This window comes from Erinaceus europaeus, chromosome 7, assembly GCF_950295315.1.
Source record: "Erinaceus europaeus chromosome 7, mEriEur2.1, whole genome shotgun sequence".
In the NCBI taxonomy this organism is placed as follows: domain Eukaryota; kingdom Metazoa; phylum Chordata; class Mammalia; order Eulipotyphla; family Erinaceidae; genus Erinaceus; species Erinaceus europaeus.
The window spans coordinates 1,325,953-1,345,863 of NC_080168.1; the positions used below are offsets into that span (position 1 = coordinate 1,325,953).

General features: G+C 64.5%; 1 protein-coding gene across 13 annotated transcripts in view; it reads right to left on the reverse strand.

Annotated features, from left to right (window-relative positions):
• KIF1A (kinesin family member 1A) overlaps nt 1–19,911 on the reverse strand; it is a 71,863-nt gene that overhangs the window by 19,931 nt on the left and 32,021 nt on the right. For 4 of the 13 annotated variants that reach the window (XM_060193555.1, XM_060193554.1, XM_060193552.1 and 1 more), the window contains exons 12-30: nt 19,114–19,192; nt 18,780–18,922; nt 17,675–17,701; nt 16,680–16,813; nt 16,103–16,182; nt 15,164–15,239; nt 14,566–14,645; nt 13,763–13,866; nt 13,446–13,529; nt 12,790–12,970; nt 12,469–12,541; nt 11,361–11,454; nt 10,687–10,835; nt 9,848–10,026; nt 7,046–7,183; nt 6,614–6,820; nt 2,794–2,912; nt 2,022–2,107; nt 933–1,071 (exon numbers count right to left, since the gene is read on the reverse strand). In XM_060193555.1, the coding sequence (XP_060049538.1) occupies nt 933–1,071; nt 2,022–2,107; nt 2,794–2,912; nt 6,614–6,820; nt 7,046–7,183; nt 9,848–10,026; nt 10,687–10,835; nt 11,361–11,454; nt 12,469–12,541; nt 12,790–12,970; nt 13,446–13,529; nt 13,763–13,866; nt 14,566–14,645; nt 15,164–15,239; nt 16,103–16,182; nt 16,680–16,813; nt 17,675–17,701; nt 18,780–18,922; nt 19,114–19,192 (2,172 nt within the window). The remainder of the gene's footprint in view (nt 1–932; nt 1,072–2,021; nt 2,108–2,793; nt 2,913–6,613; nt 6,821–7,045; nt 7,184–9,847; nt 10,027–10,686; nt 10,836–11,360; nt 11,455–12,468; nt 12,542–12,789; nt 12,971–13,445; nt 13,530–13,762; nt 13,867–14,565; nt 14,646–15,163; nt 15,240–16,102; nt 16,183–16,679; nt 16,814–17,674; nt 17,702–18,779; nt 18,923–19,113; nt 19,193–19,911) is intronic. The other 9 variants (XM_060193561.1, XM_060193558.1, XM_060193557.1 and 6 more) reach the window with 3 other exon arrangements.

The window sequence follows — 19,911 nt, forward strand, 5'->3', positions numbered from 1 at the left end:
GGTCTGTGCTGGTCAGGGTGGGGGCTGTGGGGTCTGTGCTGGTCAAGCTGGTGGCTGGGGGTCTGGGCTGGTCAGGGTGGGGGGCTGTGGGGTCTGGGTTGGTCTGGTAGGGTGGTGTCTGGGCTGGTCAGGGTGGGGGCTGTGGGGTCTGGATTGGTCCTGTCAGGGTGGGGTCTGGGCTGGTCAGGGTGGGGGGCTGTGGGGTCTGGGTTGGTCTGGTAGGGTGGTGTCTGGGCTGGTCAGGGTGGGGGGCTGTGGGGTCTGGGTTGGTCTGGTAGGGTGGTGTCTGGGCTGGTCAGGGTGGGGGCTGTGGGGTCTGGATTGGTCCTGTCAGGGTGGGGTCTGGGCTGGTCAGGGTGGGGGGCTGTGGGGTCTGGGTTGGTCTGGTAGGGTGGTGTCTGGGCTGGTCAGGGTGGGGGCTGTGGGGTCTGGATTGGTCCTGTCAGGGTGGGGTCTGGGCTGGTCAGGGTGGGGGGCTGTGGGGTCTGGGTTGGTCTGGTAGGGTGGTGTCTGGGCTGGTCAGGGTGGGGGCTGTGGGGTCTGGATTGGTCCTGTCAGGGTGGGGTCTGGGCTGGTCAGGGTGGGGGGCTGTGGGCTCTGGGTTGGTCTGGCCAGGGTTGGGTCTGGGCTGTTCAGGGTGGGGGCTGTGGGGTCTGGGCTGGTCAGGGTGGGGACTGTGGGGTCTGGGCTGGTCACACTGGTGGCTGGGGGTTTGGGCTGTTGAAGGCAGGGGCTGTGGGGCCTGGGCTAGTCATGGCAGAGGGCTGGAGGGTCTAGGGTTTGGGAAGGTCAGGGGATATCTTGGAGGCCTAGGCTTGTGTGTGTGTGGCAAGGTGTGGAGTGGCTGGGGGCCTGAGGCCTGGGACAGTCAGGGCAGGGCTCCCTGGGCCCCAGGGCCTGGCAAGGGGCAGTATCTGGCTAAGGTCACTCACCTGAGCAGGTGTTGTTGTTGACCTCGTCGGCCGAGGGGCCAGTGTCAGTGCCCTGCCCTTGACCTTCCACTATGCGCAGCTCCTCCTGGGAGGTGCCGGAGCGGGACATGCCCCCCACAGGGCAGGACTCAGACTGGAACTGTGGGAGGAGACGGAGTCTGGACAGGGCACCCCAGCAGCCCCTGGGCACACGCCACCTCCAGGGACCCAGGCTCCTCTGCTCCCCATGCTGGGAAGGGTGAGCTCTCTCTCTGGATCTGTGCCCCCACCCAGGCAGGAACCCTCCTGTGGCAGAGCTTAGGGGCTGTTGGTATGCTTCTAAAAACCCCTTCTGTTTCATTAGTTTAATCCCCCCCTGCTTAACACTATTCTATTTACATAACCACTTCATTCTATTTACATAACCGCTGTTAACAAGCACCACCCTCCCTCCAGGGCATTGGTGGTTCAGTGGTAGAATTCTTGCCTGCTCCGCCCCCTCTCCTTGTCACACCCTGATTTTCACCAGTCACTTTTCTCTCCACCCTCTCTGCATCGCATCCTGTTCCCACTCTACTGGGCTAGTATATTTATAAGGACTAGATTGTTTGTAGTTAGTTTAGCCTAGCTTGGTATAGATTGCGCTGCATCCTGCATGAATAAAGAGATACTGCTTACAGCTCAACCATGAGTCCCTGGTCGTCTGTTACCCCCCATGAAGCCAGCCCGGCGAAAACAACAGGGGGCCTGCTGGTTCTCAGACTCCCATGCACCCTGACACCCCAGGTTCCCAAGACCCTAGAGTATGGAGTCAGTGGGTGCAGGACCGGGCAGCAGGGTGAGGGTGGCCCGTGGGGGTGAGATGATGGACTGGGAAAATGCTTCAGAGGTTGGGTGGGCTCTGAGCAGACCCCTATGTGAGAGGGAGTGATCTCAGTGTCTGTTCCAGGATCCTCAGGTGCTGTTTCTGGGGCTGGAAGCCTCGGGGAGCAGACCAGAGTAGGAGGAGGCTTGGGGAGAGGGCTGGGAGCAGGCGACACACCCCAGAGGCCTGGGCCACCCTGAGCATGGGGGTATGGGGTCTAGGCCCTGGAGGGGTCCCCCCCATACCTTCTCAAAATGTTGGTCATCAAAGGAGATCTTGGCGGTGCCTGACTGGCGGACCCCGGAGCCGTAATCAGGGGCTTCTTCATCAGCTGTGGGAGGTGGGGGGGAGCAGGTCAGGGTGTGGTAGCTCTGGGGGCAGGACTGGGACCTGAAGCCCCCCCCAGCCCGCTGAGCAGCTGAGGGTGCTACTCTTAAATGTCTCTCCCCACCCCCATGGCCACCTTCGAAACCTGGGACCACCTCCCTGGTCACACCCACCCCCTGCAGTCCCCCAGCACCCCTGCCTGAGTGCCTGTACCCCTTCCTTGGAACAACCCCAACCTTCCCCAGGCTCCCTTGCATCCCCCTGCCCTCAGGACCCCCGTTCTGGCCTCCCTGGATGGACTTGAACTCCCTGCCACCCCCAGAGCCCCAGAGTCATAATCTGTCCTGGGGGGGGGGAGACAGGATGTGACAGGAGGAGGAAGTGGAGGGGCGTCCCCAAGCCAGGTCTTTCTCCTGCAGGGTCCCCAGGCCTACCAGCAGATGCTGTGAGTGGGATCGAGTGGGCTGCCATTACAGGCTGGCCAGGGCTGGACGGGGCCCTACAGACAGAGGGGCGTGCCCCTCCCCACCCCCAAAGCTGTCAGGGGATGGGTGGTCCTGGGAGGCTCAGGCTGGGGCCCTAGATCCCCCAGGTCACCCCCAGCCCCTGAGATCACCCACTAAGGGGTCTCACAGCCATGAGGAGGGAGGAAGGGTCTCCCCCAGGTCGCCCAGCCCCGTGTCCACCCACCTGAGGCGGCCTGCACGGCCACACGCAGGAAGCCCTTCACCTCGCCCTTCTCGCTGACAACGGCCACACGGTGGACCAGGGGCACAGGGTACAGCAGGTTGCTGAGGTACACGAAGGCCCTGGGGACGGAGCAGCGTCACCACCTGGGGACACTTGGGACAGTGGGGGACAGCCACACTGCAGAGCAAGCCAGGGCAGCACAGGCGGCAGGGGGCAGCCCGGGGCAGAGGGGTGGGGCGCCGAGCAGAGCGGGTGCCCAGGGAGGAGGGGGTCCCTGACTGCTGGGTCCCAACCTCGGTGGACACGGGGGCTGGCTGGAGTCCAGCCTCCTGGGAAGCCGGCGCTGGCCGCACACAAGGCCAGCCCCAGGGACCCCAGGGCAGCGCTGTCTCCTCCCAGGGCATGGGGAGGGGACGCCCGCCTAGCTCAGTGGGCTCCAACCTGCCCACTGAGGACCCCAGCTCCAACATCACCAGGACCCAGCCCCTGGGCTCAGGAGGATGGGGATGGGGGGGCAGGGGGACGGTGGGTGGACACAGCCTAGAGCAGAGAGTGTGGTGACCTTTGGACCTGCCCACCTTGCTCTGAGCTCAGGACTCTGCTCCCCACCCCAGCCTGGAACCCCCTCATGTCCCCAATTCCCCTCTCAGATCCAGGACCCCATGTCTCTGACCCCAGGGATACAGCCATGAGAATAGCCTCCACTCAGCTGGGCCCTGGGGATGGAGGGGCTCTGGCATCATGCCTACTTCATAGGGGCCCAGGAGGGCAGGGGGTGGGCAGGCCACGGGGCCACACCCAGGATCAGGGGGCAGACCCTGCTATACCTCCAGGGGCCCCTACTGTCCCCCACCCTGCCCCCTCCTGGCTTCCATGTCCAGCTGTAGGCATGCACACTGGGGTCACCCAGGATGCCTGGGGGTCCTCAGACTGGCCCTCACCCTGGATCTTAGTGGGAGGGCTGGGGAGGTCAGACAGAGGGATCCCCGTCCCGTCTCTCCCCAGCAGCCACGCCCTGGGGTTCCTTGGGGTGGGACTGTGCCCCCAGCCTGTGCGTAGCTGGCAGAGACGGCCAGTCAGCTTCCACACAGGGCAGGACAGCCCCATGTGACCATCAGAGAGGGTCTGGCCCTGCCCACCCAGGAGGGCACCCAGGAGGTGCGTCTCCTCAAGACCCTGACCCCTCCCAGAAGGTCCCCCCAGCACCAAGTGCTGGCCCAGGCCAGTGGCCAGCTGCGTGGGTCAGAAGGGCCTCCTCTGCCTGGCCCAATCTCGCTCCCAAGTCCTCATTTTCACAGCACATCAGCAGAGGGGACCCTGAGCAGTGGTCCTGGTCCCTGGGTGGGGACAGGGCTGGAGGTGGGTACCCCAGGAGGCAGGCTGGACACCCCCACCCCACAGGGGAGCAGGCAGAGCGGGCAGGAGCTGGCACTGGCCATGGAGCCAAGGGATGAGTGCATGCTGGGTCTTCCTGAGGACACAAGGGCAGGGACCCCAGTCTCCCTCAAGCTCTGAGGAGCCAGCAGCTGCTGGGGGCAGAGGACACAGGACACTGTGGGGCCCCAGCTTCCTTTGGGGTCTGAGTGGGGTCACCAGGTGCACGTCCCCGGGGCTCCAGGCATGTCGCCAGGAGGTAGCCTCACCTTGGGGGGTGATCAGAAAGTCTGGGGCCTCTGCTGGGGTCCCACCCCTCAGAAGGGATTTGGGGTTCACTCTCCAGCCTCGAGCTCATTCTCAGGGGTGAGGGGGCCTCAGCCCCCAAAGCTCCCTGGGTACATGGAGCCTTGGGTTTGAACCACAGAGGAGCTTAGGGGCTGGGGTGGCTTTCTCTCTCTCTGTGTCTGTGTGTCTCTCTGTCTGAATGAGAAAAACAGCCTGGAATGGTGAGATCAGACACATACAGGGCCCTGACTCCACAAACAAAAATCAAGACCAAACAAAAGTGCAGGAAGCAGCTTGGCAGTGGGACACTGGGCTCCCAGAAGTGAGGCCCTGAGTTCAATCCACATATATATAATATCAAGCTACTTCCCACTTTTTAAAATGTTTTATTTATTTATTAATGAGAAGGATAGGAGGGGAAAGAGAATGAACCAGACATCACTCTGGTACACCTCCTGCCAGGGATCAGACTCAGGACCTCATGCTTGAGAGTCCAGTGCTTTATCCACTGTGCCACCTCCCGGACCCCAGCCTGCTCAGCTCTGGCTTCTGAGGGTGCAGGGACTGAACCTGGGACTTTGGAGCCTCAGGCATGAGAGTCTCTTGCTGTCTACGCACCCCCCTCCCACCTTCTTACACACAGGAAGTACATGAAGTTGGCCACCTCATGGCCTGAGCTTCATACTGCTGTTTCTAGATTGTTCCTCTCTGGGTCATGCTCCCATTCTGCGACAGACAAGAAGGGAGCCAGGGAGCTAGCACAGCAGTGGGCACCAGCCTTTCCTGCCTGAGGCTCTGAGGTCCCAGGTTCAACCCCCAGCACCAGCACAAGCCAGAAAAAAAACAGTGCTCTGGTCTTTCTCATTAAATTAAAAAAAACAGAGGGAGTCCGGCAGTAGCGCAGTGGGTTAAGTGCACATGGCACAAAGCGCAAGGACCAGCCTAAGGATCCCTGTTTGAGCCCCCGGCTCCCCACCTGCAGGGGAGTCGCTTCACAGGCGGTGAAGCAGGCCTGCAGGTGTCTGTCTTTCTCTCCCCCTCTGTCTTCCCCTCCTCTCTCCATTTCTCTCTGTCCTATCCAACAATGACGACATCAGTAACAACAACAATAACTATAACAAGAAAACAACAAGGGCAATAAAAACATTTTAAAAATTTTAAAAACAATTAAATCATGGCTAGGGGCTGAGCGGCACATGTTCCTAGGCACAAGGACCCAGGTTCAAGGCCCCAGTCCCCACCTGCAGGGGAGAAGCTTCCGGAGTAGTAGAGCAGGGCTACCAGTGTCTCTGTCTCTCCCTCTCTTTCTCTTCCCTCTTGATTTCTCTGTCTCTATGAAATAACTCAGTAAATACATAAAAAATGTCTGGCAGCTACGTCTGCCCATGCTGTGGGCAGGGGTCCTGGCCCCGGGGTCAGGCTGTTCCCAAGACCCAGCCCTGTTCCAGGAGTGAGGATGACACACCTGCCTGCCGCCCAGCCCCCACCCCGGGCCTGGGTCAGTCTCTCCAGTGGGAGGAGAGGGTCTGGAAGGGCTCTGTTGTGCTCACTTTTAGAGGACAGGTGTATGGTGGAGACAGGTGGGCCCTGGGGACAGGTGGACAGTCAGTCACAGGTGAGGGCTGGGGACAGGTGGTCAGTCAGTCACAGGTGGGGGCTGGGGACAGGTGGACAGTCAGTCACAGGTGGGGGCTGGGGACAGGTGGACAGTCAGTCACAGGTGGGGGCTGGGGACAGGTGGTCAGTCAGTCACAGGTGGGGGCTCGGGACAGATGGACAGCAGTCACAGGTGGGGGCTGGGGACAGGTGGACAGTCACAGGTGGGGGCTGGGGACAGGTGGTCAGTCAGTCACAGGTGGGGGCTGGGGACAGGTGGTCAGTCAGTCACAGGTGGGGGCTGGGGACAGGTGGTCAGTCAGTCACAGGTGGGGGATGGGGACAGGTGGGGGTCCTCGATGCTGGAGGCACCAGCCCCCCCCATGGACCTCCCTCTCTGGGCCACAGCAGGGTGGGAGGGGAAGCCTGGGCTGGCGAGCATGGACCCGCCCCTCCCTCTGCAGAAGGCTATGCTCCCCGGGGTGGGGGTGCTCCCCGGCATGGGGAAGGTGCCTGCAGCAGAGCCGGGTGCCAAAAAGCTGGTCCTGGCCCCCACACCAACCTGCCTACTAAACTGAACAGAGGTGGCCGGTCGTAAAACGGGTCGCGGCCGAGCTCCCGAGGGACGTCCTCCGACGGCCGCTCCTCCTCCCCCTCGCCCGGGGACTCCTCCTCCTCTGAGGAGCTGGGGGAGGGGGTGGGGGCGGCCCTGGGCTCCCTCATGCACGTGCTGAGGAGCGGGGGACCCCCACAGGCAGAGGCGACCGAGCTGGAGCCAGTGCGACAAGACGGAGAGTCAACACACCGGACTGGGGACTAGGAGCCGGGCAGAGGAGCAGCGGGAGGAGGGCCCGGGAGGCCCCATGGGTGTGGTCCTGGGGGGGCCTCTGTGGGCATGAGGGGTGGCTGGCGGCCCGGGGCCAGGCAGGACGAGAGCGGGGCATTGGGATGGGCAGACACATCCCCCCCCCCAGGAGTTGGAGGGGACGCCCACCTGCCCACCAGCCGAAACCAGGGGAAGCGGTCGTAGAAGGGGTCTCCGCCGGTCACCACGTTGTCACAGTCCTCGATGGCGCTGGAGGGGACCTCGGCTGCCCGGTCGTACATCTCCCGCATCAGCCCCAGGCGCTGCCTGGGGGGCAGAGGGCACGGGGCCGGGCTGACCCTCCAAGGTCAGCGCCCCAGGGCAGCCACACTCAGGGCGTCGCTGGGCACCCCAGATGAGAGGGGACACAAGGCTCCGGCCCCCAGCCCACGACAGGAGCTATGCAAGAGGATGGGATTGAGGGGGTCCCAGGAAGCCATCCTGGGGGTCTCAGAGTGGGAGGTCTCCAGGGTAGACCAGGGACAGGGATGGAGACTGGAGAATATGCAACAGTCACTGTTCCCAGAAACCCAAAGCATCAGGAAGAAGGAAGCAGAGGAAGCTGTGACCGCCCAGCAGAAGTGGTTACCATGCCCAAGGAACCAGGTTCAAAGCCCCGGTCCCCACACGCAGGACGGAAGCTTCATGAGCAGTGAAGCAGGTCTGCAGGTATTTTATCTTTCTCTCTCCCCCCCTTATTTTTGGTATTATCTTTATTTATCTATTGGATAAAGACAGCCAGAAATCAAGAGGGAAGAGAGTGATAGAGAGGAAGAGAGAGAGAGAGAGAGAGGTACCTGAAGCCCTGCTTCACCACTTGTAAAACTTTCCCCCTGCAGGTGGGGACCAGGGGCTCAAACCCAGGCCCTTGTGCCCTGTAATGTGTGCGCCTAACCAGGTGCACCACCACCTGGCCCCTTCTCTCACCCTCTCTATCTCCCCTCCCCCTCTCAAGTTTTCTCTGTCTCTATAAAAAAGAAATATATAAACAAAAGGAAAAAGTGGCTGCTGGAAGCACTGGGCTATTCGCGCAGGCTCTGAACCCACAATGATCCTGGTGGCGATAAGAAATAAAGAGGTGAGAGTCGGGCGGTCACGCAGCGGGTTAAGTGCACATGGCACAAAGCGCAGGGACCGGCATAAGGATTCAGGTTCAATCCCCCGGCTGCCCACCTGCAGGGGAGTCGCTTCCCAGGTGGTGAAGCAGGTCTGCAGGTGTCTGTCTTTCTCTCCCCCTCTCTGTCTTCCCCTCCTCTCTCCATTTCTCTCTGTCCTATCCAACAATGCCGACATCAACAACAATAACAATAACTACTACAATAATAAAACAACAAGGGCAACAAAAGGGAATAAATAAATACAATACAATAATGAAAGAAAGAAAGAAAGAGGTGAGGGTCTTCTGCAAAGAGACTCTCATGCCTGAGGCTCCATAGTCCCCTGCACCACCATCAGCCAGACCTGAGCAGCGCTCCGTTAAAAACAGAGAGAGAGGAGGGGAGGAAGAGAGAGGGTGACGGAAGGAGTGAAGAAAGGAAGAAATTAAGAAAGAAAGAAAGAAGGAAGGAAAGAAAGAAAGAAAGGAAAAAGAAAGGGAAAGAAAGAGGGTAAGAAGGAAGGAAGGGAAGAGAAGGGAGGGAGGGAGAAGGAGGCGACATAAACAGGGTGTCCTTCCAGGCTCATGGTGTCACTCCCAGACCTGGGATAGGGACCCGTGTGAGCAGCCGGTCCGTGGGAGTGCATAGGTATGTGTGAATATGTGAGCACTGTGAGTGCGTGAGTCTGTACTGAACAGGTGTGTATGAGCGCACAGGACAGGGAGGGCACAGGGCAGGGGGGGCACAGGGCAGGGAGGGCACCAGGACAGGGAGGGCACAGGGCAGGGGGGGTACAGGGCAGGGAGGGCACCAGGACAGGGAGGGCACAGGGCAGGGGGAATAGGACAGGGAGGGCACAGGACAGGGAGGGCACAGGGCAGGGGGGGCACAGGGCAGGGCAGGGGGAATAGGACAGGGAGGGCACAGGGCAGGGAGGGCACAGGGCAGGGGGGGCACAGGGCAGGGCAGGGGGAATAGGACAGGGAGGGCACAGGGCAGGGAGGGCACAGGGCAGGGGGGGCAAAGGGCAGGGCAGGGGGAATAGGACAGGGAGGGCACAGGGCAGGGAGGGCACAGGGCAGGGGGGGCACAGGGCAGGGAGGGCACAGGGCAGGGAGGGCACAGGGCTGGGAGGGCACAGGGCAGGGGGGGCACAGGGCAGGGCAGGGGGAATAGGGCAGGAAGGGCACAGGGCAGGGGGGGCACAGGGCAGGAAGGGCACAGGGCAGGGAGGGCACAGGGCAGGGCAGGGGGAATAGGGCAGGAAGGGCACAGGGCTGGGAGGGCACAGGGCAGGGGGGGCACAGGGCAGGGAGGGCACAGGGCAGGGGGGGCACAGGGCAGGGAGGGCACAGGGCAGGGCAGGGGGAATAGGGCAGGAAGGGCACAGGGCTGGGAGGGCACAGGGCAGGGGGGCACAGGGCAGGGCAGGGGGAATAGGGCAGGAAGGGCACAGGGCTGGGAGGGCACAGGGCAGGGGGGGCACAGGGCAGGGAGGGCACAGGGCAGGGCAGGGGGAATAGGGCAGGAAGGGCACAGGTCAGGGGGGGCACAGGGCAGGGAGGGCACAGGGCAGGGCAGGGGGAATAGGGCAGGAAGGGCACAGGGCTGGGAGGGCACAGGGCAGGGGGGGCACAGGGCAGGGCAGGGGGAATAGGGCAGGAAGGGCACAGGGCTGGGAGGGCACAGGGCAGGGAGGGCACAGGGCAGGGAGGGCACAGGGCCAGTAGGGCACAGGGCTGTGAGGGCACAGGACAGGGCAGGGAGGGCACAGGATTGGACTGGGCAGGCAGGGCACAGACCACGTCGGGACAGCCACTGCCCACATGTGCACCTCAGCTTGTCCAGCGTCCAGTAGTGGGTGGCCCCGTTCTTCTGGTCCTGCACTTCCACAGCTACGATGGTCCGTGGGAAGGGCCGAGTCTCCCGCTCCTTGGCGGCCTCAGGGGGCAGCAGGTCAGGGGGCAGCGGGGAGTAGAGTGTGTCGGTGAGGAGGACGAACTGGAACAGGACCTGCAGGGTGGGGTAGCGGCTACTGCAGGGGGCTGGCTAGGGTCCTGGGCAACACCGAAGCTCCCACATGCCGGGGCAGGACACCAGCTGGGCACCTACCCCCAGTGCTGGCCGCCCTGGTTAACCCACCCCTTCCAGCACCCACCTTCCCTTGGTGCTGACAGCCCCCAGCCCCCTGCCCACCTTCCCTTGGTGCCGACAGCCCCCAGCCTCCTGCCCACCTCCCTCCATGCTGACCGCCCCCAGCCCCCTGCCCACCTCCCTCCATGCTGACCGCCCCCAGCCCCCTGCCCACCTCCCTCCATGCTGACCACCCCCAGCCCCCTGCCCACCTCCCCCCATGCTGACCGCCCCCAGCCCCCTGCCCACCTCCCTCCATGCTGACCGCCCCCAGCCCCCTGCCCACCTCTCCCCATGCTGACCGCCCCCAGCCCCCTGCCCACCTCCCTCCATGCTGACAGCCCCCAGCCCCCTGCCCACCTCCCTCCATGCTGACCGCCCCCAGCCCCCTGCCCACCTCCCCCCATGCTGACCGCCCCCAGCCCTCTGCCCACCTCCCCCCATGCTGACCGCCCCCAGCCCCCTGCCCACCTCCCTCCATGCTGACTGCCCCCAGCCCCCTGCCCACCTCCCCCCATGCTGACCACCCCCAGCCCCCACCTTCTTCTTGAGCTCCACGCTGATGGCATTGGCCTCCTTGAGGAAGATGGCGTTGCCCCACAGCTGGTCCCGCAGGGACGTGAACTGGTACCACTTCCACTTGCGGAAGGCCCACAGTGCCAGCTCGCACTCCCGCTCCGTCCACGGGACTGTGGGTGGACGAGGGTCACCGGCGGGGCACCTCCAGAGGTGCCTTGGAGGAGGGAGGCGGGGCCCCAGAGGCTGTGACCCCGTGTGAGCAAGAGACTCCCTGGGACCCGTGGACGGCCAGGCCAGCAGGTGGGGATGGCAGAGGACGTGCCCCCCACCCGCGGCCCTCGTCCCCAGGATCACAGAGATGTGGGAGTGTCAGGCTCCATCCTGGGTGGAGGGCAGGACAGCTGTGACCGCGCCTGGGCGTGCGTGCGTGTGCGTGCGTGCTGTGTGTTCTTAGAGCACACACACACACACATGTGCAGTTGCATGTGGATGAGCGAGAGGTGTGTACATGCATGTCGTGGCTGTGTGCTGCCCGTGCAGTGTGCACGTATGCTGCTGTGCGTGTGTGCGTGCCCGGAGCATGTGTTCACAGCTCTGCACATGCGTGTGCGTGTGCCTGGTTTCTGGCCGCAGCAAAGCCTCTCCCCGGGAGTGGGGGCTGTCCCCCCACACAGGAGACCCTGCGGGGGCCTCACCTTCGTCTTCGGGTTCCTCCTCCTCCTCAGCCACCTCAGGGTAGTACCTGGAGTCCATCTGCTTCTGCAGCGCCTCCAGCTTGCTCTCATAGTCCTGGGGGGACACAGTGGGTGGGGCTGCGCCCTGCCAAAGCCGCCCCCTCCAATGGCTGTGGGGTGTCAGGTTCTGGGGGTGTCAGGCTGTGGGGCGTCATGCTGTGGAGCATCAGGTTGTGGGGTGTCAGGCTGTGGGGCGTCAGGCTGTGGGGTGTCAGGCTGTGGGGCATCAGGCTGTGGGGTGCAGGCTATGGGGTATCAGGCTGTGGGGTGTCAGGCTGTGGGGTGTCAGGCTGTGGGGTGTCAGGCTGTGGAGTGTCAGGCTGTGGGGTGTCAGGCTGTGGGGTGTCAGGCTGTGGGGTGTCAGGCTGTGGGGTGTCAGGCTATGGGGTGTCAGGCTATGGGGTATCAGGCTGTGGGGTGTCAGGCTGTGGGGCATCAGGCTGTGGGGTGCAGGCTATGGGGTGTCAGGCTGTGGGGTGTCAGGCTGTGGGGTGTCAGGCTGTGGGGTGTCAGGCTATGGGGTGTCAGGCTGTGGGGTGTCAGGCTGTGGGGTGTCAGGCTGTGGGGTGTCAGGCTATGGGGTGTCAGGCTGTGGGGCATCAGGCTGTGGGGTGCAGGCTATGGGGTATCAGGCTGTGGGGTGTCAGGCTGTGGGGTGTCAGGCTATGGGGTGTCAGGCTATGGGGTATCAGGCTGTGGGGCGTCAGGCTGTGGGGTGTCAGGCTGTGGGGTGTCAGGCTATGGGGTGTCAGGCTATGGGGTGTCAGGCTGTGGGGCGTCAGGCTGTGGGGTGTCAGGCTGTGGGGTGTCAGGCTGTGGGTGTCAGGATGTGGGGTTTCAGGCTGTGGGGTGTCAGGCTGTGGGTGCCTGACTGTGGGGTGTCAGGCTGTGGGGTGTCAGGCTATGGGGTGTCAGGCTATGGGGTATCAGGCTGTGGGGCGTCAGGCTGTGGGGTGTCAGGCTGTGGGGTGTCAGGCTGTGGGTGTCAGGATGTGGGGTTTCAGGCTGTGGGGTGTCAGGCTGTGGGTGCCTGACTGTGGGGTGTCAGGCTGTGGCCTGGGTGCCTCACCAGCCTCTGCTGCTCCAACAGGTAGGTGGCCTCCTCCCGCTCCCGGCGGTACTGGTCCTCCAGTTCCTGGAGCCTGTGGGAACCGTGAGGTGAGAGGGCAGGGGTCAGAGGACATGTTGGGGTCGGTGGGAGGGAGGGGGAGCTAGGCGGAGGCAGGTGGACGGGCTGGGTGCAGGGAGGAGATGGGTAGGTGGAGAGGGCAGGTGGCGGTGGGCAGGGCGGCTGTCAGCAGCAGGTAGTGGTGGACTGGGCAATGAGGGCAGCAGTTGGTGATGCCAGGCAGCATGCCCTCACCAGGCTCCACCCCTGCCCCTGCCCCACCTCTGCTCCATCTCCTGTTTCATGTCGATTCCCTGTTTCTCCAGCAGCTCACGCTGGGCGAAGGCCCAGTCCACGGGCTCCGCAGGCGTCTCGGCGCAGGGCGTGCGCTCCCGCTCGTGCCGCGCCTGCTCAGGGTGGTTGAACCGGAACACATGGCTCTTCCCCATGATGATGCGGTTCCCTGGGGGCGGGGGCGGCGACCGGTCTGGGTCAGCACCCGAGAGCTGCCGGGAGGACCCGTTCGGGGGGGCCACTCCCCTGGCCTGTCCACTGCGGGACCTGCCGCCCACCTCCTCAGGAGCCACGCTACAGAGAAACCTCTGCACAGACAGACAGACAGCAAGGCCAACAGAGGAAACTGCCACGTGACAGACGTGTGACACGAAGACAGGTGACAGAACAGAAACCACAGCCTGGAGCCCTGTCTCCCCCGGACATCTGTGGGCACCAGTCAGAGCCCAGCTGCTCCCCAGGACCTGACCCCAGGGACAGGGGACAGGGGCTGGGACAGGGGAGGGGACAGGGCTGGGACAGGGGAGGGGACAGGGCTGGGACAGGGGAAGGTACAGGGGAGGGGACAGGGGAGGGGACAGGGGAGGGGACAGGGGACAGGGCTGGGATTGGGGGCAGGGCTGGACAGCCAGCAGCGGCCATACCTGACCGCAGAATGCTGGGCTCTGTGACCTTCTTGCCGTTGACATAAGTGTCTGCCCCTTCGCAGGGCTCCAGCGTCACCACAGCTACAAGACACAATGGGGCTGTCAGCTCCACCCCCGTAGCCACTGCAGGCTGGCCTGCTGGGCCACTATCCCCTCTGCCAGCCACACTACCTGGCTGGGTGACACTAGGCCAAGGGACACAGTAAGGGGTGGCAGTGGGGAGAGCCCCAGGCCGGGGGGGGGGGGTGTTGGGTGTTGGGGGTGTTGGGTGTTGGGTGTTGGGTGTGGGCGGCGGCTCAGGCTGGGGAGGGTACCTTCGCCAGCCCGGGAGTCGCTGCGGAAGACACAGTGCTCCTCCTTGATAAAGTGGCCGCTCAGCAGGATGTCCTGCCGCCTCTCACCGTCCTCCCGGCCCACCCTGCAGAGAGGGGCCGGCCGCCGGGTGAGCCCCCGGATGCCCCTGGGGCCCCTCTACGCCTCCCCCCTGCACCCCCACCTGGACGCCTTCCTATGCACCCCCAGGACACCCCCTGCCTGGACACCACCTGGACGCCCACCTGGACGCAGCTTTACGACCCGTGCCTCAACAGCCTTCCCGGATGCCCCCGTCTAGATGCCCGATGAACACTGACTGGACACCCACCCCTGGATGCCCTGCCCCTGGACACCCCAGGGACACTCCAGCCTGGATACCCCGTGGATGCCCCCAACTGGAAGCTCCCACACGCCTGGAGACCCCCGCTGGACACTCCCATGAACATCCCCCTGATGGTCCCCCAATTCGACGGCCCCCTCACCTGGACAAAACCCCTGGACTTCCCCTTCCCTGACTGGGTGCCCTGCTTAGACACCCCCCTCCTGGACACCCCCACCTGGACCCCCTGCCTTGATGCTGCTGCCCTAGATGTCCCCCTTATGGAAGCCTCCCAATGGACAACCCCAGCTGGACATCCCCACTGGGGCACCCCCACCTGGATGCTTCCCCATGGAGACCCCTCTGAGCCCCCTCCTGCATGCCCCACACCTGGACACCCCACCTGGATGCCTGTCAATGGACACCCCAGCTGGACACTCCCTAGTGGACACTCCCTGCCCGGAAGTCCCCCAGAGGTCCCACCTGGTGATGCCATCCTTGATATAGTAGAGCAGACACTCGGACATCAGCGGGTCCTCGTTCAGGTTGACCAGATGCGGCGTCTGGGGACGGGATGGTCACTCTGAGCCTTGGCCCAGCCCGGCCAGCAAGGGCAGCGATCCCCGGGGTCCTCCTCCCGACACAGGGGACAGAGCACAGGCAGGACCCAGCCTCCCTCGGGAAGGGCTCCAGGACCAGGGGAGGGGACAATGGGGGCGGGGGGAGGGTCTCTGCACTTGGGAGGTGAACACAGGGCCTGGGGGGGAGTAGGCTGTGGCTCCTCCATCCTAAAATGGGGCTCTGGGACTCCATTCTAATCCAGTGCCCAGAAATTAAGGCCCCAGGAGGAGTCCCCACTCCCCAGAAGACCAAGACACTGGAGAGAGGCCCCCCAGGATGGGGACAGAGAGCAAAGCTGGTGGCAGAACCCCACTGAGCTGTCCACTCCACATCTGAGCAAGCTCGCTCAGGCCCAGCGCCCCACCTACCAAGCTGCCCTCCCAGTACAGCCCCAGGAATGGCCGGGAGGTGGGACCCCAGGGTGCTGAGCCCCACACGGGTCCCCCTCGTCCTCTCCTACCTTCTTAGGGGAGAACACACCCAGAGTGCCGCCATCCTCCCTCATGGCCACGCCCATCTCAGCCAGCAGTGCTTCCCTGGGGGCAGAGAGGGATCAGCAGGATCCCGAGAGGTGTGGGACCTGGCCCCACCACCCCGTCACATGCCCACACCGAGACCCCGTCAGGGGCAAAGGCAGTGCAGGGACTGATCAGCGGGCTGGGGAGGGTGGAGCTGGGGGTCTGAGCCTGTGTGGGGTCCCGGGCAGGGGTGGGATCTGAGCCCATGTGGGGTCCCAGGCTGGGGTGGGGGTCTGAGCCCATGTGGGGTCCCGGGCAGGGGTGGGGGTCTGAGCCCGTGTGGGGTCCCAGGCAGGGGTGGGGTCTGAACCCATGTGGGGTCCCAGGTAGGGGTGGGGTCTGAGCCCGTGTGGGGTCCCAGGTAGGGGTGGGGTCTGAGCCCGTGTGGGGTCCCAGGCAGGGGTGCGGTCTGAACCCATGTGGGGTCCTGGGTCGGGGGTGGGGTCTGAGCCTGTGTGGGGTCCCGGGCAGGTTTGTGGCCCCAAGTGTGGAGTTGGGGTCTGAGCCCGTGTGGGGTCCCAGGCAGGGGTGGAGTCTGACCCCATGTGGGGTCCCAGGCAGGGGTGGGGTCTGTGCCCGTGTGGGGTCCTGGGCAGGGTCTGTGGGGGTCTGAGCCCCTGTGGGGTCCCGGGCAGGGGCGGGTAGGGGGTCTGGACCCATGTGGGGTCCCGGGCATGGGTGTGGGGTCTGAGCTCGTGGGGGTCCCAGGCAGGGGTGGGGGTCTGAGCCCATGTGGGGTCCCTTGCATGGGTGTGGGGTCTGAGCCCATGTGGGGTCCCGGGCAGGGGTGTGGGGTCTGAGCTCGTGGGGGTCCCAGGCAGGGGTGGGGTCTGAGCCCGTGTGGGGTCCCAGGCAGGGGCGGGGGGGTGGTCTGAGCCCACCTCTCCATGCGGATGGCCTCTGTGCGCCTCAGTTTTTCCTCCCAGGTCTCGTTGAGCTCAGCGATGATTTTCTCTGTCTCCTGGGGAAGGGGTGCAAGGGGCAGTGCAGGAGGGAGGGGGCAGTGAGGGGATGGGCGGTGGGGGATGGGCGGTGAGGGGGTGGCAGCAGGGGAAGTGGGGGTGCCAGGGGGCTGCACCAAGTTAGGACACCAGGTCTGGTGTCTGCAGGCCCTGGGTCCTTGTGGGCTTCTCACCTGACCCACCCCCTTGTGGACACCGCACAAATCAGGAGACCCCACACGCCTAGTGGGGCCCCAAGTCACACAGGACCCCAGACTCCAACCACATGGGCCTTTAGGCTCTGGGGCCACCCAGTTGCCCCCCACTCCCTCAGCCTCTGAGAGGTCCGGGACCCCTCACTGCCCAGTGCCCCTGCCGTCTGACACTTAACGACTGACCCCACGTCAGCTCAGTGGCGTCCTCCCCGCCTAGTGCCCCCTGCCCCCTGATCCCATCTTCAGCCACTCAGTGACCTTCTCCCTCCCAAGTGCCCTCTGACCCCTGACCTCGAGCCCACCTTCAGCCGCTCAATGGCCTCCTCGCTGCCCGGGGCGAAGAGGATTCGGTCATGCAAGCTGGACACAGAGGCGGCACGGCTGGACAGTGCAGACAGGGAGGACGAGGGGCTCACGCCCACCAGTGCATTGGTCACTGTGGAGACAGGGTGGCGGTCAGCAGCATGGCCAGTGTCCCAGGAGGGGAAGGGACAGACGGGGACAGAGGGAGGCACGGAGCAGGCTCATGCACAGCCTCAGGGCCCACTGCCCCCACCTCAGCCGAGGAGCCTCTGCCCCCGGGGCCCCAGCCCTCAGCCTGCACCCCGCGCCTGGCACCCTCCTCTGTGCTGCCAGCGGGCCCCACTCCGGGAGCAGGGTGCACTGCGGGGAGCCCCTCTGCTTCCCAGGAGGCTGCTTGTGTGGGGATCCCAGGGCTGACGCCCAAGGCCCCAGGGTGCAAGGTGCTCGGACCCCAGCAGAAGCAGCATAGCACACAGCAGTGAGGGTGTGTCAGCCAGGAAGACCCTCCACATCCCCTGCCTGTGACCCGGGCCTGGAGGTGGGGCACAGGCCAGGGGTGGGGGGCAGCATTCAGATCCCTGGAGGGTCTGGGGAAGGAGTCGGAGTGTAAGGCCAGCTGGCAGGGCAGGTGCAGAGAAGGGCACAGAGCTGAGGGTCAGAGCAGAGGGACTGGCGGGGGGGGGGGAGCAGAGAGGAGGGACGGGGACCAGAGCCAGGAGCTGGGAACAGAGCTGCACCCCAGGGGACAGCCAGGCCACTTGGTGCCAACACCCCCACCCCCCAGGCTCTGAGCTGAGGGTCAGATGGGCGGCTTCAGCCTCGGGGATAAGAAGACCCCCAGATCACGGCTGCCTTGGCCCCCCTTAGATGTGGAGGGTGACCCTGTCTATGAGGACAGAGCCTGCCCTCACTCCCCGCCGGCTGCCCTGCACCCCGCCAGCTGCCCTGCACCCCTGGGTGGGTGGGCGGAAGCGGGCAGAGCGGGCATACACACATGTGGGAGCTCCGGGCACACGGGTGGCTTCGGGGAGAGCAGGAGAGACAGAAACAGAGAAGTTTGCTGTGGGGGTGCTGTAGCAGGGACATGGCGGGGGCCGGGCAGGGGGCAGCTCAGCCTGGGGAGGCTCGTGGGCCATGCAGTGTCCACTCAGGACCCCACCCCAGGCCATGTGACCGAGGGGCTGGGGCCACCTTGCCAGCCGGGGGGGGGGGGGTTATGAGCAGGGCCTCTGGTGGGGGCCCAGCCACCTTCCCAGGCTGGGGTCCTTGGACACGTCCCCCGGGATCCCTGGAGGTGTTTGCTGGCCATGGGGGGCAGTGGTCATTTCAGCCACAGGGCCAGAACATGGGAGGTGACCCCAAGTGGGGGTGATCTGAGTGGGGGTCCCAGACAAAGGTCCCTGGGGGTATCTCTGCCTGGGCTGCTAGGTGGGGGTCCCCAGCAGTGACCCCAAGGGGAGGGTCCTGGGAAGTGACCTTGGGTGGGATTCTGGTCAAGGATCCCAGGTGGGGTTCCCCAGACATGCTCCCGGCTGAGGTCTTGAGTGACCCCAAGTGGGGCCCTGGGAGGTGACCCCAGGTGAGATTCTTGGTGAGGTCTCAGGTGAGGGTCCCCAGTGATGATCACAGGTGGGGTCCTGGGCAGGGGTCCTCAGCCGGGGTCCCAAGTGGGGTTCCCCAGGCATGTTCCTGGGCTGGGGTCCCAGGTGTGGGTCCTGGGTGGGGTCTCAGGTGTGAGTCCTAGGTAAGGGTCCCAGGTAAGTGTCCTGGGTGGGGTTCCCAGGTGCCTCACTGGGTGGGGGTCCCCACCAGTGACCCCAGGTCCTGGAGAATAACAGCAGGCTGGGGTCCCGGTGTGGACCCCAGGTGTGGATTCTGGGGTTTCAGGTAAGGATCCTAGACCAGGTGTGAGTCCCAGGTGTGGGCCTCAGATGTGGGTCCCAGGTGTGGGTACTGGGTGGAGTTGCAGGTGTGGGCCCCAGGTGTGGGTTGAAGGTGCAGATTCTAGGCGGGGGTCCCAGCTAGGCATCCTGGGTGGGGTCTTCTCCAGAGGCCCCAGGTGGGCCATAGCCACGGCCGCAGCTAGGGCAGCCCCTCACCTTCCGTGATGTCTCCCAGCCCCTGTGCGTAGAGCAGGTCCCTCAGCCGTGTCACCTCATCCTTGAGTTCCCGGATGAGCTTGTTGTTGGGGTCCTCGTTGATGACGGCGTTACAGCGGATCTGCTTGGCCCGGTCAGCATACCTGGGGGCCAGCAGGGCCTCAGTGTCCCCTCCCCTCCCCCCCCGCATGGGCCCAGTCCCCCACGGCCCACAGGGGCGCAAAACACTCGGCCAGCCCAGTCTGACGCCTCGGGGACACAGAGCTCAAGGGGTCCCCGGTAGACCCACTGGAGGGCAGGCACGGAGCCGCCCCGGAAACGCGTGGGGACACACCTGAGCGTGCTCAGGGTCTCGTCATAGTTGATGTCGGCCGGGCTCAGGGCCGCCACCATGGCTGTCCTGGAGTTGCCACCTGCAAGACAGCCCTGTCATGTCCCCTCCCTGCCTTGTCCCCTCCCCCAGTTGCAGCTGAGGTAAACTGAGGCACAGATACCCCTGGTTCTTCTCCCTCTTTTTGTCCCTTCTGGGGTCATCCTGTGACCACCGGCCTCCCCACTCCATGAAACATGGGTGCTGTGGGGGGGGGGGGTCTACGATGGCCCATGGGACGGAGACATTCACACAGGCCACACTTTGATGTCATCCTTCTCCAGAGACAGAGAGAGGAAGGGAGAGAGGAAGGGAGAGAGGAAGGGAGAGAGGAGGGAGGGAGGGAGGGAGGGAGGGAGGAGAAGAGGGAGAGGGGTGTGTGTTTTCCTGGAGTCCCAGGGAGGCTTGGTTGGGAGGACGGGGGGGGGGGCAGCCCCATCTCTGAGCAGACACCCCACACATCCCGAGCTTCCTGGGGTGCCCACGGCCCTGGGGGAGGAGGTGTCCCACTGGGTCTGAGCTGGTGGAGTGTCCTGGGCCACCTTCCAGGGGGTGACCATGAGAGCTGGGAGGTGGCAGTGGGGGTAGGCTGGGGTGCTATGATCCCTGAATTTTGGGGGGCCTCCTCCATCCACTGCCCTGGCCAACCCACACCCCCAGGCAGGGACGCTGCCGTGACACTCTGGGTAGTTGAGTCGGGGTCAGGGACCAGTGCTGGGGTGCTAGGGTGCTAGGGTGCTGGGTCAGGAAACAGGGCTACTC